This window comes from Leptopilina heterotoma, unplaced genomic scaffold (assembly GCF_015476425.1).
Source record: "Leptopilina heterotoma isolate Lh14 unplaced genomic scaffold, ASM1547642v1 Lhet_22, whole genome shotgun sequence".
Classification (NCBI taxonomy): domain Eukaryota; kingdom Metazoa; phylum Arthropoda; class Insecta; order Hymenoptera; family Figitidae; genus Leptopilina; species Leptopilina heterotoma.
The window spans coordinates 677,111-690,216 of record NW_025110937.1 but is presented as its reverse complement, the minus strand read 5'-3'; the positions used below and the strand labels follow the sequence as shown (position 1 = coordinate 690,216).

Below are 13,106 nucleotides of genomic sequence, written 5' to 3'. Positions count from 1 at the left end.
CGTCTCTATTTTTGGTATATTTTCCATTTTCCCCTCAGTTGACGATAAATTCTTTTCTTCCGAACTGAAACAAAAGAAACAATAAATTTAAATTATATAAATAAATTTAAATAAAATAATAGATAAATAATGTCAAACAATTGATTTTTATATTATAATAGTATCAAAATTAATAATGTTTTAATATTTTTCAAAAATAAATAGATTATTTCAAATAATTATCTGTCAATACAATGGAAATGAAAGAATATTCAATAGCTGAGTTGCTTTCGAACATTTTTGATGATCCTCAATTTTGTGTACATTAATTTTCTCCTTCGTTTCTGTTAAATAATTTTGTGATTGATATGTTCCTAAATTTTTATATGTTGAAATTTGCAAATTTCGATAGGGAGTCATTTTGTGTTGTAGAAGGAGAAAAAAATTCTCTGATACTAATTTTGCCTTTGACTTTCAATTGTCGAATAATTGACAGATTGAAAATTAAATTTTTTAACGTTTAGAAACATTTTTTATTCACTGAATAAAAAGTCGAAAATTTTGATGCTTTTTATTAAAATTTAATTAAAATTAATAAATTAAAAATTTAATTTCAAGTAATTACTGTTTTAATTAATTTTAAATTCTTTACCTTTTTTATTCGAGAAGAAAATTACGAAAAGATTATATTCAGAACCTCGTCCGGACTGCAAACTCCGATTTCTGAGAAAGAAATGTAATTTTACTTAAACCATTTTATTTTTTAATGAATTAAATTTATTTTCAACTCACCTTTCTAATTTTTGAAATTCCTCAAGAAGAGACAATTACTTCGATAAACGAATTAAATAAATTAAACGTCAAAAATAATAAGAGGGAAAAATTATAAAAAGCAAGGTAACTAAAAATTTCCTTTAAAAACGAATTCCAAAAAAAATATGCGAAAATAAAAAATGTTACAAAGAACATTTTTTGTTTGTTAAAAGAATAAAAAGAGAATAAAGAACAATTTTTTCAAATTTGAAACGATGCAGAGTATTATATTAATTATTAGGAATTAACATTTCTCGTGATGACACAGACGATACAATATTATATATATATAATAGTCTCTTTGAAATATCTACATATAGATACATAAATTTCTTCTTTAAACAATGTATATAAACGACTAGCAACTATTAAGTTTTGAGCATCAAGCTATTTACAAACTTTTTACAAAAGTTTTTTAAGTATCATATGCGAGTACGATAGTCGATACTTTTCTGTACAATCTATACATAATCTACAAAATGTCTTATACTTTTTTTACAATGCCAACATTAAAAAAAAACGTACATAAAAGTACAATTATTAAAATAATAATTAAAAGAAAAAAAAATTCAACAATTACCGCAATGTTTAGAAATTCTTTTAAAAAAAAAAGAAATCTCCAAACGTTCGAATAATAAAAAAACGACTATAATTAAAAATAAACAATAACAAATTTAAGTGAAGCTTAAAATTAATTAAAAATCAATCTTTAAAACTTGTCAAAAGTTTTGGTATTTGTAATAAAAACACAATTGTTATACAGGTACGATGTATTAAGAAAAAAAAACCTCCCAAGACCAACGATTAAAAAACCCGATTTTAAAATTACGTAATGACTAGATAATTGATAAAAAAGATTTTACTATTTTGAATTTTATTTTCAAAATTCGAGAAAATTTTCAAGTTTCATTTTATAGTCTGTACGTAATTTAAAAATCTTCATTATTCAAACTGTCGCAGCTAAAGATACTAAAAGACGTAGAAAGTTTGTTCTCCATTCAAAGCATCGCTTTCGGTTTTCTTTTCAAATATTTTTAAATTAGAAACACTCTTTTTTCGTTTTACTTTCCGATTTCACAATCAATCAGTAGAAAATCCGTTAGTGAGCGAATTTTCGAAATATAATATAATTATTCTAAAATTTTTCTCTTTATGAAACGTTGTTAAATTTCTAATTAGTTGATTCCCTTTCTGATTATTCTTTAACGCTACAAAATTTTACTTATGAGAAATATTTTAAAAATCCTAAAAACCAAAGGGGTTTTTTTAAAATATATTTGGAAATTGTTCTAAATTTTTCTTGTTTTTTTTTAAGGAAAAAAAGATTTTTGTATAGAGGAAGCTAATTTATCAGTTCTTAAACTATAAAGAGCTTTTACTTACAGTTATTTTTAATTTTTTCATTTTATATAGAATAGTTATTTCGCTGAAAAATGTTTACAAAGGCATCAAAAATATATTTTATCTGGTACTTTTCTGATAAGTACAATTAGACTAAACTATTTCATTTAAGTACGATCTTTTTTTTTTTTTTTTTTGATCATTATGAAAGAAGAAAAAGTCGAATTTATAAGTACAAAGATTATTTCCCCCGAGCCATTTTCCCCGTCCCATTAAAATTGTACTTTCTTTTCTTTGACAATTTTTTTTTGTTTTCAAGCAAAGGCCTCTAAAAAAAATTGTATTTATTCACTTATGGCAATAAAAAAATTCACTTTGAAATGTGTATATTGTTAAAAATTCCTCTAAGTATCGTAAAATTTAATGTCTCGTGCTCTAAAAAAAGATTTGAAATTCGATTTGTATTTTTTTCTCTTTTTTTTTTGTTCTTTAGAAAGCACAAAAAAAACTCTAAACTGATTTTCTCTGTGAGAATAGTCCTATGGCAACGGAAACAAATGACGTGATGAAAGGTCAGGATTCATAGACAAGACGCTCGTAATGTGGAATTATTTCACGATTTGGTAAATGCAAACCGAATTCAAGTGTCACCAATACAGCAAATTCGGATGTTATCAATTCTTTGCGATTCAGACGAAAAACATTTTCTATTCTCTAGAATAAAAAATTTATTTTTAATATTTTTTTTTGATGCATTATGACGACAGTGATTAAAGAAAACTGATTCTTATTTTATCGAAAAGAGAGAAAAACAGAATATTTTTATTTTTATCAAAATTCGGAATTTAATTTTGTTCTCTTAATTTAACAGAAAGAAAAAAAATATATTTATTTTATAATTTCTGAATTTAATTTTTGATTTTATTATTAAGTGACGTCTTAAAATTTTTTTTAAAAAGAAGTGAAATAATTGCAAACATACCTCAATTAAATTTTTTAAAACTTCGCCCTTCACGTCATTGAGTTTTGCAGCGAGTAGTAAGCAAGCACCAGCGCATAATTTCCGTGTTTGTTTAGTGACGACATTGCGCAAAATTAATTTTTCAAAATAAACATATGCCATTGCCACCGTTAATAAATCAATTCCATACTCCATTTTAGCGATTTTTCGCATTTCTCTCTTTAAACTGTTAAAAAGAAAAAACAAACATTTTTTAAACATGAAAAATAAATGTTTCTTTAAATATTGTAATTGCAATTTAAATTATTATTCAATTATTTTTGTAATTTAATTCAAATTATTATTCAAAATAATATTACCTTCGTAATTTACTTAACGTGAGTTGAATATGGGGAAACTTTTCCCTAAATTTGTCATTAAGTTCTTTCTTTAAATCAGACGGTCTCACGTAATCAATAACAGATGCCTGAAAATTGTAGAAAAATTAAAATATTTTTATCCCAAAAAAATTTTATCAGCATTTTTGAAAAGATAATTGAAATTTTTTAAAATAAATTCCATCAAGAAATTTTATTGAAATTGATTGATTGATTTGAATTAATTGATTTCCTCTAAAGAGTTTAATTTATATTTATGAAAATAATTGAACTCTTGCCAAGAATTTTATTAAAATCTTTTGAAAATAATAAATATTATTAATTATCTAAATAATTGATTTTCTCTAGAGTTTAATTATATTTATGAAAATAATTGAATTCTTGCTAAGAATTTAATTTAAATTTTTTTGAAAATAAATACTAATAATTAATTTGTATCTGTGAATTTTTTTTGAATTTTAAATCTGAAATAATTAAAAAATTAAAGTTGATAAAAATAAAAAAAAAAAGAATTTAAAAATACAATGATAATTGAAAATCTCACCATGTAGGAAGTGAATGTGAGAAGAGTTCGATGTTTTCCGGCAATAAGTTCAGGATCATCGAGTAAATTTGGATTGTATTGTAAAATTTGTTCATCCCAATCGAAAACTGCAATAAATTAAAAAATTTTCACACGATGCTTTGATAAATTTAACAACAAAGCTAATTATCAGTAGTGATTGCTTTAAATTGCTCGAGACATATGATCTTATCGCTTAATTAAATATACATTTAATGCATTCATGTTTACCTTTCGAGTCGACTGTCAGTGATAAAGGCGGAGATTCTGTTACATGTTGATTTCTGTGAGAAGTAGCATCATAAGAAAGATATCTACAAAGAAGGCAAATAACAGAAAATTTATTACAATTTCTCGAAGTAAATTACTTATTATTAAATTGTTAATTAAATTATTATTATTATTTTATTATTATTACTACAATTATTATTAATTGAGGGGACGGCTTCTAAAAGGGGATACGCGTGGATTCTCGCGTTTAAGTTTTGTCCACTTGGTCAATTTTTGAAAGTATTACAAATTGCAATTTGAATTACCGAAGTTTGTGGAAAATGGAAAGGCGCATCTTTTTTCTTTAAGAAATAAATTTATATCTTTTTTAGTTTATAAAATAATGAGAAAAAACTAAATTTTTGAAAACCAAAAAATTTAAATGTTTTACGTCTTTAACTCGTGCTGGTGTTTTTGATTTTTCATATTTTGTAATCAAACAAAAACAAACTCACAGATTAAGGTTTCCTGAAACCAACTATATTTTTAAAACTTCAAAATCTTAATTAATAAAAAGTTTATTAATTTTTTCGAAAGACATTGCAAAAAATGTTTTTTTTCAACTTTCAACGCTTCGTTTATCTAGGAAATTTCAAGGTACGAAAAACTTTCAGTGAGAAAGTTTTTTATTACGATACGGACAAGTTTTCTCTAAAATTTTATTAAAATGATATGGATATTTACAAAGTTATTAATGTTTAAAGCATATGGTACGTCAGATTTCTCGCGCCTGAAACGCATTGAGTCCCAAATTGTTCGTTTGCAACGCGTTAAAAATATTTTGTTAATATATATAATAAAATTTATTGAAATTTATTTTTAACCTAAATATTTTATTTTGTTATATGTACAAAAGTCAACTAAAATAATATTTCTTATTTTTAAGTTTCTTGTTTCATTTAGTTCAAGGTTTCCACTCTTCGTCAAAATGATCTCGTTTACTACATTTAATGTTTTTAAAATAATTATTAAAAAACTCCTGTCCGTTTGGAGGAAGATATCGATTTCCTTAATTGTGATAAAAAAATCTCGAAATCCTGGGAAAATTGTATTGGGTTTTACCGAACCCTTTTTTTTGCAGTCAACGGTCGCGGCAACCGCGACTCATCTGGACACCATATTTTTCCGTAGAGTGAAAACAAATGACAACTTTGAGAAAAATAGCATATAAAAAAGGGTTACTTCCTTGAAGTGCACATGATAACAAAAAAAAATCTATTGTATGAAAATGTTTGCCAAAATACAGATATAAATAAAATAAAATTTGTTTTAACTTCAAGTATTAAATACAATATGGAATTATTGTACAATTTATTTTGCGAATAATTCTGCAATATTTTTTTAAAAATAATTTCATATATCTTTACGTACAATACATGTTAGAATAAATAAACTGATGCTACTGTTATATAAAGTTAGATGAATCGTCATAATCCATAGTTAAATATTATTTAAAAATAATTACTTTGATATTAAAAAACCAGTCAAAAATTAAAATAATAATATTTTTACTATTCTTAATAAACTTTTATTAGTTAAATTAACATTACATTTATGTCAAAATAACTGTGTACTAATTATTTGTATGTCAGTAAATTTTAACTATTTCCAGACGATTTTGGCTAATTATTATTGGTTACTTCTTAATAATAATAATATTGCAAAAATTTATCAGTGACTTTAATAAAAATTTTATTTATTTTAAGTAAACAAATGAATAAACTAAAATAGTCTTAATATGTTCCATGCAAACGAACAATTCGGTACTCAATGCGTTCCAGGCGCAAGAAATCTGACGCACCATACGCTTTAAACATTAATAACTTTGTAAATATCCATATCATTTTAATAAAATTTTAGAGAAAACTTGTCCGTATCGTAATAAAAAACTTTCTCACTGAAAGTTTTTCGTACCTTGAAATTTCCTAGATAAACGAAGCGTTGAAAGTTGAAAAAAAACATTTTTTGCAATGTCTTTCGAAAAAATTAATAAACTTTTTATTAATTAAGATTTTGAAGTTTTAAAAATATAGTTGGTTTCAGGAAACCTTAATCTGTGAGTTTGTTTTTGTTTGATTACAAAATATGAAAAATCAAAAACACCAGCACGAGTTAAAGACGTAAAACATTTAAATTTTTTGGTTTTCAAAAATTTAGTTTTTTCTCATTATTTTATAAACTAAAAAAGATATAAATTTATTTCTTAAAGAAAAAAGATGCGCATTTTCATTGTGTATAAATTTATTTCATTGAATTTGAAAATTGAAAATGTTTTAAAATCACACTATTCGTCAATACTTATACGTGAGAATCCACGCGTATCCCCTTTTAGAAGCCGTCCCCTCAATTGTATTCCTCAATAAATACATTTTTCTTTCAATTGAAATTAAATTTAAAAAAATATCTTCGTTTACGATTTAAATTTGAAAATAAAAGAAACCTTTTTGTTAAGAATTTAAAAAATTGGTATGAAAAAAAATAAAAAAACAAGAGAAAAAAATGAAATTTGAAAAAAAGAAATGTTTGTAAATACCTAGAGACTAAGTGATGTTTCTGGACTGGAAAACCAGAATCTACGACATCATTTTCATTACTGGATAAAACTTTTTTCTCCTTGACAAATTGTCGAGATGGAATAAGTAACTGACCATAAGATATTTCCTGCAAATTCGAAAGCGAAATTAAAAATATAAATATTCGATAACATTTAACTATCAAATTAATTATTGTAAATTAATTACCTGTCCGTCTTTTGCCCTCTCAATTCCCAGTAAGCCATATGTATCTAGGTTATCATTAATAGCCGATAAGGGCCTCGAGCCAATCGTATTTTTCCTCCTTCCTGCGTCTTTTCGCAATTCCGACCTGAAAAATACGAATTTAATCTCAATAATGAAAATAAAATTTACAAAAGCAAAAATTGAAACAAAACAATTCAAAATAAGTTTGCATAAAAATATCAAACAAGAAAATTCCTGCAAAATCGTTGATATAAGCCCACAATAAAATTAAAAATATATTGCAGTGAAATTTGCAAAATAAAAAAAGAGAAAAATTTAGATTGGAAAATTTTCCCAAAAAAACGAGCGGAATATTTCCAAAATGGAAAGCAATGAAAATTTAAAAACTACACTAATCAGCGTGTCATCGGTGAATAGTGAAAAAAATTCTCTTTAAAAAATATGTGATATCCAGTGTGCGACAAGAGAATTTCTACAAATTAACGATTGAATACCTTTTCAAAATTGGATTATTCACTGCGAAGCTTTTGAAGACAGGTGAATTACCCCTTTCAATTTGCCAGCTAACAATATAGTAATCGAATGTCATTCGTTAAAGTGAAAAATAAATCAAAATTTAGAAAAAAATAAATTGCAGCGAAAAGAAAATTTTATGCGTTTGGTTAAATAAAATTCCAATAAAAAAATCAGTTCTTTAATTTCATTTTCTTTACGAATTGAAATTTATTTGTTTTTAAAAAATGACAGTAGTTCAACATAAATAGTACTTTAAATAAAAAATACTTTGAAAAATAAGAAAAATACTTTGAAAAGTAAAAAAAATACTTTGAAAAAAACAGTACTTTGAAAAGTAAAAAGAAAAAAATAATTTCTCGTGTGTAGAAATCGAAGAATCGCACTTACCAACTGGTTCGTTGACCTTTATTGTATGGAATTGCGGAAAATACGAGAAATGGAACTCTTTTCGCTGAAACAAGAATAAGACGATCGTCTCGAAATTTTTGATTTGAAATTGGACGTTGCATTAAACGTAATTCCTTAGTGACTTCCGGTATCATTTCACTGTTCAGGCATCCCGATTGTAAACTATTGAACGTCTTGGCTTTTGATTTAGTAACGAGAGAAGCTGATTTCGATCGTACGGAGCCAATACTTTCATTGCTGCTGTTGTAATGATGTTTTATGTCTTCCGATAATGTTGAAGTTTGATGTGTTATCCGCTTCTTATAATGAAGCGATCCAACTCGCCTTTCTGGTAGTGAATATTCACTGCCAGCAGTTCCAGCTCTGAAACATTATTTTCATTTCAATTATTACAATTCGTATCGTATACGATTTACAAAATTTCAATTATTATAATTGAACCGCCGGATCGTAGAAGGGCATATAGCCAATGTAATTCAAATGGGCTATATGCCCTTCTACGATCCGGCGGTTCAATTCGTATCGTATACGATTTACAAAATGTACAATTTAAAATTTACTATTTTCAATTTTGAATTTACAATTTTACTATTTTCAATTTTTAATTTACAATTTTACTATTTTCAATTTTTAATTTACAATTTACAATTTACAATTTTCAATTTTTAATTTACAATTTACAATTTACGAAAAAGAACTATTTCAAACACGAACATTAATTACTTATACAATAATTGGTAATTAATTAATCATTAATAATTAGTTTTTCCTTCTTACAATTAAAAAAGTAAAATTCGTATTTATCGTTAAAATGAAATTTTATCTGCAACTTTATCAATGCTAATATCAGACTTAATATAAAACGTTATCATCAATTGTCAGACACAATAAAAAATTTGATTAATTATTATCTACTAAATGAAAGTAAACTAAAAAAATAAAATTCTTTTTGTGTATTTAATAATAAAGTGTGTGTGTGCAAAACAAGAGAATAAAGAAAAGTTAATCAATAGGTTTTAACGATAAACATTTTCCCTCTGGCTAAACTCAGAATTTAAATTTATATATAAAAATGGAAAATTCATTATTATAGTATAATAAACAAAATAAATAAATAAGTGGATTTTTTTAATTTTAAAAGATTGACTGTTATAATTTTTAAAATCTGAAATAATAAATTATTTCAGATTTTCGAAAATATAAACAAAAAAATTTAAATTAAACAAAATTAAATAAAAAATAAATAAAAATTAAATATAAAAAAACTAAAATTAATTTTTTTATTATATAAGAAATAATGAATTTAATAATGAATTTTACATTTTTAAATATAAATTAAAATTCTGAAAACTCTTGCAAAGAATTTTATTTACATTTTTCAAAAAAATGAATTATTTCGAAGAATTTTATTAAAAGCTTTTGAAAATAATTAAATTCTTCTAAAGAATTTTCTCAATATTTTTGTTAAATAATTGAATTCAAAGAATCCGAAGAATTTTATATAATCTACGAAAATAATTCAATTGTTAGGAAAAATTTTATTAAAATTCTTGAGAAAATAATTAAATTATTACGAAAATTTTATTAAAATTCTTGAAAAAAATTTAATTGTTACGAAAAATTGTATTAAAATTTTTGAAAATAATTCAATTCTTTCAAGAAATTTAATTAAAAATGTACTGAAAATAATTAAAGTCTAATAAACAAATTTTACCAAGATTTTAGAAAATAATTGAATTTTGTGAAAATTCTATTAAAAAAATAATTGAATTCCTGTGAAACACTTTATTATTTGCAAACATAATTGAATTTTTACCTAGAATTATATTAAAATTTTCGAAATTAATTGAATTCTTTCGAAAAAAATAAAAATACTTTCAAGAAATTTAGTTGAAATTGTATTGATAAAAATGTGATTTTTTTTAAAGAATTGTATCAATAATTTTGAAAATAATTCAAAAATATTTGCTAGTAAATAAAATAAATATTCTAAAAATTCAAATAAATAATTGAAAAAATATAAAAGAAATAAATATTAACGAAAATACTTATCAACTAAATTAATTATTCTATATATAAAATTTTTTAATAAACATTACGCAATATTTTCGAATGTGTTATTAAAAAAATAAAAACTCTAAATCAACACTCTTACATCATGTGAACTTTTTGTTTTTAGTTCATACATAACATTCGAGCTTAAAACCAATTAATGTAATGTAATATGACTTCACTCTTCATTAGATTCTAACAGTATCAATTAGAAGGTTCGACAAACAAACTAAAACATTTTAAAAATGAAAATTCATACAATTTCCATTTTTTTTCTTTTTCTTGCGAAAAATTTGTTAGCGCCAAACAAAAAAATGAACCAGACAAAAAGAAATTAAATAATAAAAGCAATAAATAGTAAATGAAGAAAGAAATTTAGTAAATAAATAATTAAAAAATTTGCGCAAAATAATTTTAACATCGAGAAAAGAAAGGAAAAATAAAAGTAGAGTATAGAGTAAATAACAAATCAATAAAAAAAATACTAAATGAAGAATAAAGTTATTAATTTTGCGCGAAAAGAATTTAGCACAAAAACAAAAAAATACAATACTAAAAGCAATATAGAGTAAATAAATAAAGAAATAGTGAATAATTAATAGTGTTAATAACTTTCGCGAAGAAATGTTAACATCGAACAAAGAAATTAAATGAAAATAATAAAATTAGAGTAAATCCGGAGTAAATAATAAAAAAATAAATAAATACTAAATAATAAAAATAAAGTAAATCCGGAGTGAATAATAAACAAATAAATAAACACTAAATAAGTAATATTAATAGAGTAAATAAATAAAGAAATAGTGAATAAATAATACCACTAATAATTTTCGCTAAGAAATATTAACATCGAACAAAAAAATATAAACAATAAAAGTAGAGTATATCTGGAGTAAATAATAAATAATAGTATTAATAGAGGAAGTATTTAGTGACTAAAATCAAGTTTGTCTGATTTTGTTCGACAAAAACAAAAATAGTCAAGTGACCTTCTTATCAGGTCTACGACGACTGACTTGACCAGTTTTGTTGATATACACAAAATAGAATTGTTGAAGGTCGAAAGAAATTGCTTTCATGGTCACAAAAAAAGTGAACTCACTTGACCTCTCAATCTTTTTATGAATTAAGAAAGTAAATTATTAACTCTACAATAGAAATGAACTATTTGAAAATTATATTTTGGACTAAATCCAAAAATAAATTTTTTTGCCGAATTTCGAGAATGTGGGAATTTATAGGCCAAACACGAGTTTTAAAATTGATTAGTTGTGCGGCTATTTAAAAGGAGGTTGAAAATCAATATTTATATTAGAGCGAGATATTTGGAGAGTAAATTTTGAAGGAATTTGTGAGTAAATCGAGGTAAATATTGTAGGAAATGATCTTACCGTTCCCTGAAGGAACTATAAGCTCCAGGTGACAATTGTGGATGATTTCTTTCATTTTCAATGAAATTGTTGACAGCAACTTTAGCTGGTGTAAGAACTGTTGAATCTCCTAAGCAACGATCGACTCCCTTTAATGGTGATCCAATTTGTTGAACACCATTTGTTTTTGAATTATTTAAAACATCCTCCTTTCCATTATTGCCATCGACATTTTCTTTTATTGAATTATTTATTGTTGTTTCCTGTAGTGCTCCTTGATAAATAACTCCGTTTCTTGGTAGTAATGCTAACTTGGTGTCTCGATGGCTCCCATCCAATGAGATATTGGACAGGAATGTCACAGCGGCTAATCTTCTTCGAGAGTGATTCTTTTTTAGGGCTGCTGCCATTCCACGTTAAACGGACAAGAACTTTTTTTCCCTTTTTTTTTTTGATAATCAACAATAGAGATAGAGAGACAGAGAGAGAGAAAGAAATAAGAAAACGAAAAACCGACACTAAATTTTCCTTTTAAAAAGAAGAATAAATAAATAAGAAAAATTCATCACAAATCCTCTTCACTAATTATCACGTACTTAGTCCTAGTGAACGTCATTGTTGAACTTGGCAAGCCAAATACAGTGACTGTATAAGCGAGCATGTTCGATAATCTATTAACGCACTTGATTTTTTTTCCCAAAACAAAACTACTCACTTGCTGCTTCTTCCCTTTTTTGATGAGAGTTTTAACACGCAGCAAAACTTGTTATCACTACGGTCGACGTCTTGTCTCTGGACACGTCTGTGAATTCTCCTCTTGGTCAATGTATATACTCGCACACACATGTCAATTGTATTGCACACATGTTGAAATTATGTACGTATTAGAAAATATACGTGGGGCTCAAATCATATTACGCAGCTGACACTGTTTTCAAAAATTCCTCGTTCCTTTTATTTATTCCATTTATTCTTATTCCATCTGCTTATAAATACTCCGATCGAGCATTATTTTTATATGTCATCTCTTCATTCAATAATTATTATCTCCGTAATTATTTCCATTATTTTTTTAAAAAAATATTCTTCTAAAATATAATAATTTTTGTAGCTGAAGGTTAGAATCTCGAGAATTTGTGCTGCCAAGCCGAACATTGAAAATTCCCTGTGATTTCCTGGAAAAAAAATGTTTATGTATTAATTATTTTATTTACCATTATTATATTTTTTGGTAAAAATAACACAATTTTCGACATATTTTGAAATTGAATATTTGAAAACTTTTAAAGAATAGACAGAGAAATGAATAATAATTTTAATTTGAAAATTGGAAATATTTTAAAGAGAATGTGTCACGTGATGATCACGTGCGCGAGGGATGAAAGTATTTGATTTGCGGATGAATCACGCGCGCTTTTCTAGTAAAGTTTTTTAAATTCAAAATTGTTTGGTAAAATTTCCTTTTTATTCGCGAAAAAGTTAGAGAAAAACTATTTCCAAATACTTTTTACTACTTGAGAATATTTTTGAAAATTCAAAAATTTATTAATTCTTTCGAATATTTTCTTAAATGGAATTTTTGGTTTAACTGTATTTTCATTTTGCAGAATTTACAATTAATGAATTTTCATTGCAGAGAATATTCATTAGACAGAATTTTTAAAAAAAGAAAATTTTCAATAGACTTTTTATTACACGGAATTTTTATTTAGATAT

General features: G+C 24.6%; 1 protein-coding gene across 1 annotated transcript; it reads right to left on the bottom strand.

Moving 5' to 3' along the window:
* Positions 1-1,547: 1,547 nt before the first annotated feature.
* LOC122502012 (CDK5 and ABL1 enzyme substrate 2) lies at positions 1,548-12,359 on the bottom strand. Its single transcript, XM_043611854.1, has 9 exons — positions 11,412-12,359; positions 7,948-8,331; positions 7,045-7,168; positions 6,837-6,964; positions 4,265-4,347; positions 4,016-4,122; positions 3,454-3,560; positions 3,116-3,320; positions 1,548-2,847 (listed from the first exon to the last, which is right to left on the bottom strand). Exons 1-9 carry the CDS (start codon positions 11,798-11,800, stop codon positions 2,707-2,709), a joined length of 1,668 nt encoding a protein of 555 aa, XP_043467789.1. The 5' UTR covers positions 11,801-12,359; the 3' UTR covers positions 1,548-2,706.
* Positions 12,360-13,106: the final 747 nt, after the last annotated feature.

Bases quoted from the DNA above. Each gene is read 5' to 3' on its own strand.
- LOC122502012 (XM_043611854.1), bottom strand. From the start codon at position 11,800: ATGGCAGCAGCCCTAAAAAAGAATCACTCTCGAAGAAGATTAGCCGCT. The intron at 7,169-7,947 runs GTAAGTGCGATT...CGTATTTTTCAG, and splicing joins AAAGGTCAACGAACCAGTTG to GTCGGAATTGCGAAAAGACG. The intron at 3,561-4,015 runs GTGAGATTTTCA...TACAATTTTCAG, and splicing joins TCACATTCACTTCCTACATG to GCATCTGTTATTGATTACGT.